Raw genomic sequence first — 10,000 nt, forward strand, 5'->3', positions numbered from 1 at the left:
GTGTGTGTGTGTGTGTGTGTGTGTCAGTGCCAGTGTTAGTGTTTACATGTGTGTATGTGGTGTATGTGTGTGTGTGTGTGTGCGTGTGTGTGTGTGTTTATTATTAAGTGTGAAAGCATCCTCTTTTCCAAAACAGTAAAAAAAAAACCTCTCAGGTCTCAGCGAGACCAAATAGGTTGTGAGACAGCAGGAAGCCGTATGAGAAATGACAGTCATTTTGCCGCCACACAAACTGGATCCGACCTAAATTGACTTCCTGTGCATGGCTGGTCTGTTTGGATCATTGGGTCGGTGCCGTTACCAGGGCGACAGCAGGAGGATCGGGCCACAAAAAAGTCCATTACCTCATTAATTACATCATAATATGGAGTCAACGTGCCAAATATGCACAGCAATAAATGTTATGGTGAAACACTTGCACATCATTATCCTGATTTACTAAAGGTTTGGCCGGTGCAATCTTGATATCATCTGCATGGATTATCATTATTCAAATACTACAGATCGTCTCTCATTGCAGCCTATGAGAGGATCTTGGCGTTTCTTTGCAGCTGATAACAAGTGTCGGCCTGGCGTTGGCTACATAATCCTTTAGTAGACCAGGGGCCTGGACATAGTAAGGATTCAGTGATTTTGTTTCTGTTGACCCACCATTTCCACACTGCATCTCCCTGAAATGCAATGACGATCATACAACATCCGATACAGTCATACAGTCAGTCTATTCATTAGTGGCTTATTTTGGAAAAGGGCTTATAATTTCACCCCTGAACAAAATCCTGTGCAAATTATAGTAACGCTCATGATGATTATCCATCATTTAAAGAAAATACCATGTCATACAGTTGATTTCCAAAGCAAACTTTTTTTTCAAATAAAAAAGCGAAGTAAATTACAAATTTGTTCTGAATGTTCACAATCTACATATGAGAATCTAAAGTGAGCATTCAGTGAAAGCAACTGAGTTAAGTCGGCTGGGCCCCCCCCCCCCCCCCCCCCCAATAAATACCCCCATGTAGCCACTCCCAGGGGACAAGTGCCCTGTGTTTGTGTGTGTGTATGTGTGTGTGTGTGTGTAAAGAGGGGTAGGGGGCCGTAGGAGCACATGAGGGCTTGGGTCGGTCAGTTCTGCTGCTTATCCTGCTGCTGGTCCCCCTTTGCCGTGTGTGTGAATTCCTGGCAGCCAAGTCAGACGTCCTGGCCATCCAGTGCCCCCCCCCACCCAACCCCCCCACCCCCCTCAGCCTAGCGGTGGACTCTAAGTGGCGAACGGATGGACGGAGACCCCCCTCCCCCCGCCTCCCCATCCCCATCCTCCTCCTCCTCGTCCTCCTCTTCCAGTGTTGCAGGGCAGGGCATGGCTGTAGTGTAGCGTAGCATTAGTTCCATTGAGTGAGTGGACCATCTGCCTGGCATTAACCCCAGAACCCTCCTTCTCTTCGCAGGCTGGACAATTTGCTTAATATGGCCTATGGCGTAAAGAGGTAATTAAAATCTCCACCGAATGCCAGATGTCCATGTTGACAAAATGATTTTTTTTTTTGTGTACTTTTTTTCTTCTTCCTCTTCCTTTGAGAGTCACTTGCATTGAGTTCAAGGTTTTTTCTCCTTGAGTTTTTCTATTTTCTTTTCTATTTATTGTTGTTGTTGTTGAGTTTTTCAGTTACTATCACCAACAAGCAGCCAGATAAAAAGAAACATTTAATTTCCAAACACTGGGTATGCTTTGTTTGATTACAAAGGACTGTAGATATTTGTTCTTTTTTGTTGTTCCTATTCTGTTGGTAGTTCTCTGTGTGGCTTTGTTTTCTTGTGTGTAAAGTTCTTGTTCTTGGGCATAATTTTCCACTGGATTCAGGTGCTCAAGCTCCAACTCTAACAACAACATAAATTAAAACATCAACCCAATTAAGCCATTTATGCATTGTTAACCTTTATCAACCTTATCAATAATGCATCCCAAGTCATAGTAATGCCCAGGGCGTGTAAAACAATGTGCCTACTGATACCCTAATAGTATAATATTATATTATATAATATTATAATATAGTAATAGTAGTAGTAGTAGTAGTCAGGCTACAAGTGTTAAAGAGAGGGCTTGAGAGACCTGGATCCCTGCAGGAAATGCTGTTTCACTGCAGGAGGCCTGAGCTCTTTTGTTCTTTTGACCTTACTTTGGCTTCCACTGCTACCGGTTGTTTTGTCTGGTCACTAGGCTTCTGAGATCGTCTTGAAACCGCTTAATGGCATTTTTTGTTGCATATTTTTTGTTTTCCAAGTGTCCAGTGAAATCACTTTGATGTCCTCACACCAAAGTGGAAGAAGGGCTGTGACAGACTGACCATTGGGCATGCGAGAGAGAGAGAGTGAGAGAGAGAGAGTGAGAGAGAGAGAGAGAAAGAGAGAGAGAGAGCCGTTGCATTTTCCTTTCCTCTCCTGATTTGAATTATTTACTGGCTTGCTGTGTAAACATGTTGCGATATCTATTGGTTTTCATATCAGCGGCTGGCAGCTGCACCTGCTCTGCTGAGCGTGTGTGTGTGTGCGTGTATGTGTGTATGTGTGTGTGTGTGTGTGTGTGTGTGTGTGTGTGTGTGTGTGTGTGTGTGTGTGTGTGTAAAGGTTCCTCTGTTGCTTTCATGGCGGAGTGAAGCCTGGAATAATCTCCCGAGCAGCTTGCTCGACCTCGTCGTGTCAGCGGCTAATTTGTTTTACTGCAGCCTGACAAAGGCAGCGCAAACGACACAAATTACACCAGTCAGGAGGTGATGCCAACTAATCTCAGGGGCCACCACAATGTAGCCAGAACACTTTTAGACTTTAGACCAAACACTCATCAACATTTTGGAGCAACATTGCTGCCACAAGCTAAGAAAGTGAAGCGAAGGATGTGAAGATACTGTGAGCTCTGTTTCCCGTTAATGTAATGCCCGTCAATGGTAGGGTACGGTGTCATTATCCTTAGGAATGGCAACACTCGTGGACACAAATATCGGTAAAAAGATTTGGGAACTACGTCCGCTCTCTTTGGTCTCTGAGAGTATGGACACGTACAGCAAACGCCCTCCAGAAAGCCGAGGCTCTGAAGCAGTGTGTCTCTTTGGCTTGCCAGGCACGTTGCGTTTGCAGGTAATTAATGAACAAAAGCGAAGGCAGGAGTCAGACTGCTGGAGATGAGAGCATCGCAAGGTAGAGCCGGCCACTCGGGGAGGACCGTTCGGCCACAGGTCAGCCTGCTTGTTGCTATGCAACCCCCGGCCCCGGCCGTCGGCTGTGGAGAGAGAGATAGAGAAGGAGAGAGAGAGAGAGAGAGAGAGAGAAAGAGAGAGGGAGGGAGCGTCTGACGGACAGGCTATCTGGCCTCGCCCTTGCCGGACATGGCCGACCTCGAAGCATATGCATCAGAAAGAGAGATGGACCCTCAAACTCACGTCTCATCACAGCCAAGCAGGCATCAGCTGACCTCAAAGACCTTTTTGTTTCCTACATATGTCTGCAACTCAGAATAATGAGGAGCAGAAAATATCAATAGGAATAAATCCAGCTGCACCCTCCACATTAATGTCTAAGAGCACAGGGAATGAATAACGTATAAGGGGCAAGCACACAAGGCTTTAGCATAGCGCGGCGGGAGATAGAAAGTACAGTCGAGCTGCCAGAGGAACTCTCAGCAGAAGGAGAGGCACGGATTGCGCTTGGCCTTTCTGGTCCATGTGGAGCTATCGATCACCGTCACACACACTCACACACACACACACACACACACACACACACACAGCAGAGAGTATAGCTATGGCAGCCAGGCACAGGGCACTTGGCTGCTCATGCTACAAAAATATCGGAGAGAGAGTCTGCATCCATTTTCCGTTCGGCTTGTTCCCCCCGTTAGCCCCCCCTGTCCACCTCCGCTCCGCTGCCTACTGGCCAGGCGTGGTGTGTGTGTCGTCCGAGTCGTTTCTCCAGCGTCTGCAGCAAAGCAGAAATCCCAATTAAAACACACCCAGCGACACTCACCGCCCCTCCCCTGAGAAGTAGCATAAGAAATTAAGCTTTCACCCAATTTACCTTTTATTTTAAGTGAGAAGTGTCCTTTAAGCGGAAAGGCAATTAAGTGAAGTCAACTGAGCATTCAAATCTTTGTATCAGAGACAGAGAGAGAGGGGGCTGTGCGGAGGGTAAAGATTAGGCAACGAATGAGAGCTCTGTCGCATTCTAGATCTCTCATGAATTCAAATGTATTAATTCTACAACTTCCTGCAATTTAGCTTCCATTTGCTCTACTAAAGAGGAGACAAGGATAGAAAAGAGTTCCTTCACAGCATATGTGTGTCTTGCTTTTTGAGCATCTTGCATTGAGTATAGGCTGGGCCCCCTGCCTTCTTGGCCAAGCAAAACCCCATTCAGCCATCAGAAGGGAAGCTTGAGCTCGCTATGCTTTAAACCTCTTGCAGTATTTAAGTGTAGAGTGGATGTTCATAAACCCTGCATTCAAAAGCAGCTAAATGCGACTTAATTACAACTAAATACTTTGAGACACATCCAGCGTTTACAGCAAGCTATTTTTTTGGGCCTAGGCTTTTTAAAAAAAAGCAAAAAAAACATGATGAGACGTCAAAACTTGTTGACCACCCTTAGAGTGTCTTTGCGACACGACTGAGCCCACACACACACTATTTCTTCTGTTTTGACTGTCTTCAGTTATGTATGTATCATCTAAATAGAAGAAGGTTCTACTTAAATACCTGTCCATCTCTCTCTCTCTCTCTCCTTCTCCCTCTCCTTTTCTGTATCTCCTCTCTTTCTCTCTTTCTTTCTTTCTTTCTCTCTTCTCCCCCCTCCCCATCTTTCTCTCTTAGGTTTTCTCCTATCACTATTGATAGCATGACTAGCCTGGTGGGGATGAACATCCCGGGCCACACCGGTACCGGCTGGTGCATCTTCGTCTACAACCTCTCCCCCGACTCCGACGAGAGCGTGCTGTGGCAGCTGTTTGGGCCGTTCGGCGCCGTCAACAACGTCAAGGTGATCCGCGACTTCAACACCAACAAGTGCAAGGGCTTCGGCTTCGTCACCATGACGAACTACGACGAAGCGGCAATGGCCATCGCCAGCCTGAACGGCTACCGGTTGGGCGACCGCGTCTTGCAAGTCTCCTTCAAGACCAACAAGACCCACAAGTCTTGAATGCTCCCCGTCTCACCCGAAAAAAAAAAAAAAACCCTAGCCACTACAACAACCCAACCTTACCGTCGCCCACCACAGCAACACCTGAAAGCAACACAACATCCCCACCACCGACATCAAAATAAACTGGAAATGGCTTATAACATTACTGGACCTATAAGCCAACGTTGCCTAAGTATTACACACACACAAAAAGAGAAATGTTCAATGATTTAACTTCAGCCTGTGTTTATTGGTGCAGGAATCCTGTTGTATATCCTTTGAGTTTATGTGGATGTACTCTTTTTTTCCTCTCTTCTCAGTAAAACAGTAGCAAATACCAGTCCCCCCTTGCCCCCTCTTATTTGAAAGAAGAGAATGTCCTTTCTTGGATCTTTCAGGATTTTTTTTTTGTTTAATCCGGATTCCACTGTCGTTAGAATTATTCCTCCCGTCAAAAAAAGAAAAAAGAAAAACACACACAGGGAGGGGGCTCTATTTGAAAATAGGTGATCATTCATTCATTTTCTTTGGCGTGTACTAAACTAGAAAAACCCCTGGTTGACTTAGAAGGGATGACACCATCCTTTTTTCTTCTAATGCAGACAAAAATTTCTAACATTTTTTGTTTTGTATTGCAAGCAAAACACATGACTTTCCTCACAGGGGTTTGGGAGATGGGGAGAGGGAAGGGTCGGGGGTAGCTTTCCTGAAGACACGTTAAGTGATTTAAAAAAACACTGTTGCCAAAGAGAAGATCTCTTTGCTTGAAAATGCGTTTAGAAAAAAAATAAGAATAAAGAGAAGAAAATCTATTTTTATAAATAATGATTAAAAATAATAATTATTGAAGAATTTTTACATGAATCTGGATTTGAAAAAAGAGAAAAATATTTTGACTGGCTAATTAGGGGGTGGGGAGGGGGGAGGGGTGCCACCTGATCTTGTTTGTTCTGCCGTGGGACTTTTTAGGATCAGACGTTGTTTGTTTTCTGGGAGGGCCAGATCGGCGACAAGTTTTGTAGATGGAAGATGGATTTTAACCAAGGGATACCAATTCTGGCAGGTGATCTTCGTAATTTTTCATAGCAAGTTAAATCCTCGACAGCGATACCCAATAGGAAGGGAAGAGGGTCTTTTATGGACCTTATCATTCTTACAGTCCAGAGCCCAAAGCATGGAGAAGCATTGTCCACTTTTCTTTCCACCATCAGTCTATGAGATACCCGTAAGAGATATATTGACATATTTACATTTAGAGACGCATTGTTCTGATTCGGTTTGCTCTTATTTGTGGTATTGCATTTGAAATGTACTTCCTTTTAGCGATCAACCGTAGGTGCTATATTTCATTATTCACATATCTTAAATATCCAAGTTTGTTGTTCTATGTGTTGTTTAGAGGAAAAAAAACTTTGGTGTTGGCATTAAATTGAGCTGCTGTTTTCTGTTGTTTTGATTGTTGGCCCCCCCATCTGGTTGAACTATTCCTTGCTGAACAAAAAAGCCAGATGACTGAACTTGGGCCTTGTAAGAATCACTTAACGAGTTTTCTTTGGCTTGCTGACTTCTAGGTTAATTGCTGAGTGTGACGCGTTTGTCAAAATTCAATACTAATTAGCTAGTTTTGTTAGTCTAGGTATTTGTTTCCTTAACGGATCTATTACAACTGTGTCTTTATTTGTTGTGTACAAATAGATAATATATAGTCTACTTTTGTTTTACAATAACTATATCTATATGAGTTGTCACTGTTTTCTGTTTGAGCTTGTCTTTTTCATATGACAACTTTATGAAGTGATGTTTCAGTTGCTTAGAAAACTCGTGAGGAATCCTGTTTAATATGTTGTCATGTCGCTTGTGAAAAAAAAAGATGAAAAAAAAATTGGATTCAATTTTTTTTTGTTTACCGCTGCGGCAAAGAGAAATCGAACAAAAAGCATAAAAAATATAACTGTATTTATTTATGGATTGTTTCATTGATTAACTTATTTATTTATCTGGATTATTTATTAATTTATCTATTTATTTATTTATCTATCTCTCTGTTCCGTTGTCGGTGTTTTCGGCGTGACTCTGGTTCGGGGAGGGGGGGACGTTTCTGAGCTCAAAGGGAACCAATCGACTAGGGGAGACACTCTTCCGTTAGTCCAGTGCACTGAGAACTTTTAGTACATTTGTGCTTTGTACCAATATATCAAAATTACAATATAAAAAATTTAAAAGTCGAAAACGAAGAAAAAATGTTAAGAGGGTTGGTGACGTTCTTCCCTTATCTCTAGAAAACAGTTACTCGCTATGCATAACCTAGTTGATAGTTCAATTTGCTATTGCTTTTTTCTTGTCTTGTTAAAACAAAAAAATCTTTAAATCTTTTTCAATAAAATTTAGTCTTAACAGAATGTTATAACAGTTGTTCTGGTTCAATATATCCTGTGATAAGTTTTGTGTATTTAAAAAAAGCCCCTTCACGCCCTCCCTCCACACTCTACCATTGTTTTATGATTAAACTTTATGCAAAATGTGGGTCTTAACATTGCTTTCTGTTCCTCATGGATTTTTAACATCCACCACCGGAAGATCTACCATGACTATTTGATAATTGAATGTCCATTGTTTAAGGATTACCCGTTGCACTGGACCAATCAATGAAGATTCAATCATATTTTGTAAAGAGAAATCGTCAGTTTTCAAAAGAAAAAATTCATTACATCTAAATACTACTACTGATTGTACTGGTGACAGTTAACGAGATTGGAATATACTGGAGGTATTTAGGAGATGATACCGATTATATATTTTCTATAATGTAATATATTTTGAAAGGAAATGTAATGGGATGGTTTCGGGGTATAGTCTATTAGGATTGCCTGATGGCCAGAATGCACTTGAGAGTTTTGGTCGAGGGTAACTACTCAGACACTGCGTACCACTGTATACATGCTCTATCACTCTCTGTTACTCACAACTCCCCAGCCTAGAGCACAGAACCGGAGCCTAGAGCATGGTTCTGTCAACGGAAGGGTTCTAAGTAGCAGAACCCTTTCTGCAAGGCCCAGTGCTGTTGGGAGTTTAAATTATGCAACGACCCCAGTAGAATGTTGCTCTGACGTGTGAACACTTTCTTTCGTCTTTTTTCTTTTCTGTTCTTTTTCACTTTTCTTTTCTACTCCTACTTTTCAGCGTAGTAATGTCTGCAAGTGTCTATCTGTGTATGTGTGTGTGTGTAAGGTGTGATGGAGACTGTCTGTCTGTGGTGTGTGTGTGTGTGTGTGTGTGTGTGTGTGTGTGTTTGTGTGTGTGTAGGAGTGATTGAATCGTGGGGCTACGTCGCTGTGGTCTACGTCTGACCTCTATGGCTCCGCCTCTCCCCCGTAGCGCCTTATAGTGGCACCAGCCAATAGCAACTCAACAGTCTGTGTAGGAGGGAAGGGCACGTGAGGATCCAGCCAATAGCAACTCAACAGTCTGTGTAGGAGGGAAGGGCACGTGAGGATCGAGGCTCTTGTCATATCTCATTTCCTCCTCAAAACGTGTTTGTTTATTATGGGAGAAGTCTATAAATCCTTAAAAAAACAAAACAAAACAAAAAAAAACATGAAAAAATGTTCACTGGACCTAGCTGGTCTCTCCTAACTTATGTTATTACTTACTTATCAATTATGAATTATTATTGTTATTATTACTATTATTCTTATTATCCTTTATGCTTATTATTAATCAAATTACTGCGATGAATGACTTCATGTTATCCTTGCTAGTTTAGGTCATTTCTGAAACTGGATACAAATTAAAAAATATTGCTGTAAATGTTTTTTCTTTTTCATAAAACTGTTGTGTTTGAATTATTTGTACTTTTGAATGTTGGGACAATAAAATGAGGTGTCGAGATCTGTGGTAGCGTTGTTTTTTTCCATTGAGCTAATCAATGCCATATTAAATTAGTATTGTTGTTTTCTTCATGTTAGCCAATACAAAAACATGTCCAGTCTTTTATCCACCTTAAACACCTGCTTAGTCACAAACAGAATGAAATTAGCCAGGTCTCTGAAGTGCTTCAGCAACACATTAACTTGCTATTATCTTTGAATTATTGGATGAAATTTTAGCGACACACATTAAAACCGATGACAAAATAACTATAAATGTCAGAGCAATAATCTGATGTGCATTTGAACCCCCCATTTTTAAAAAAGCATGCGGTGTGCCTGCAGAAGCTATCATAAGCTTTTACAGTCAGGTACCAGAAAGCAACACACACATCAACAGCGATATCACAGTGCCCCCTGTATTCACTTTGGAGAATTATTTCCAATGTGCCTCTGCTCTGTCAATAGCAAAGACAAAGACATTTTTTCTTTTTTTTCTAAACTCGCATAACCCAAATATCAAAGAGGACGACTGATCATATCCTTCGCCCTTCAAGCGACATACAGTATAAACAGCTAATATCATTTGAACAAGGAGAAACGATTTTTCTTTCTCTTTTTTTCCTTGTTGAATGCAATCTCCTAAGTGACAAGGGAGGAGAGGAGGACACACTGGAGATTAGGGAGAGGAGGACACAGTGCAGATTAGGGACAGGTCCAGCCAGCCTTGCTATTCTGGTGGTTAGTAACTTAATGAGGCAAGAATCCCATCAAGGCACAAGTGCAGGAGAACATGAGTCACTCCGTCTGGCGTCTCTCTCTCTCTCTCTCTCTCTCTCTCTCTCTTACTCTCTTTCTTCTTCTTCTTCTTCTTCTTCTTCTTCTTCTCTCAAACTCCTGCTAACTGGTTATAGCCAGTCAGACATAAAGACACACTCCACAAAACACATCAACAGCACAATGCATCA

The 10,000-nt window shown here is 42.2% G+C and overlaps 1 protein-coding gene across 7 annotated transcripts in view; it reads left to right on the forward strand.

Annotated features, from left to right (window-relative positions):
* Window positions 1–9,052, forward strand: part of elavl4 (ELAV like neuron-specific RNA binding protein 4) — a 92,934-nt gene extending 83,882 nt beyond the window's left edge. For 5 of the 7 annotated variants that reach the window (XM_062556695.1, XM_062556693.1, XM_062556697.1 and 2 more), the window contains 2 exons: window positions 1,446–1,484; window positions 4,857–9,052. In XM_062556695.1, coding sequence (XP_062412679.1) covers window positions 1,446–1,484; window positions 4,857–5,184 — 367 coding nt within the window. In that variant the 3' untranslated portion in view covers window positions 5,185–9,052. The remainder of the gene's footprint in view (window positions 1–1,445; window positions 1,485–4,856) is intronic. The other 2 variants (XM_062556696.1, XM_062556700.1) reach the window with 1 other exon arrangement.
* The last annotated feature ends 948 nt before the right edge of the window (window positions 9,053–10,000 follow it).

The sequence above is a fragment of the Sardina pilchardus genome, chromosome 15 (assembly GCF_963854185.1).
Source record: "Sardina pilchardus chromosome 15, fSarPil1.1, whole genome shotgun sequence".
NCBI classification, from domain to species: Eukaryota; Metazoa; Chordata; class Actinopteri; order Clupeiformes; family Clupeidae; genus Sardina; species Sardina pilchardus.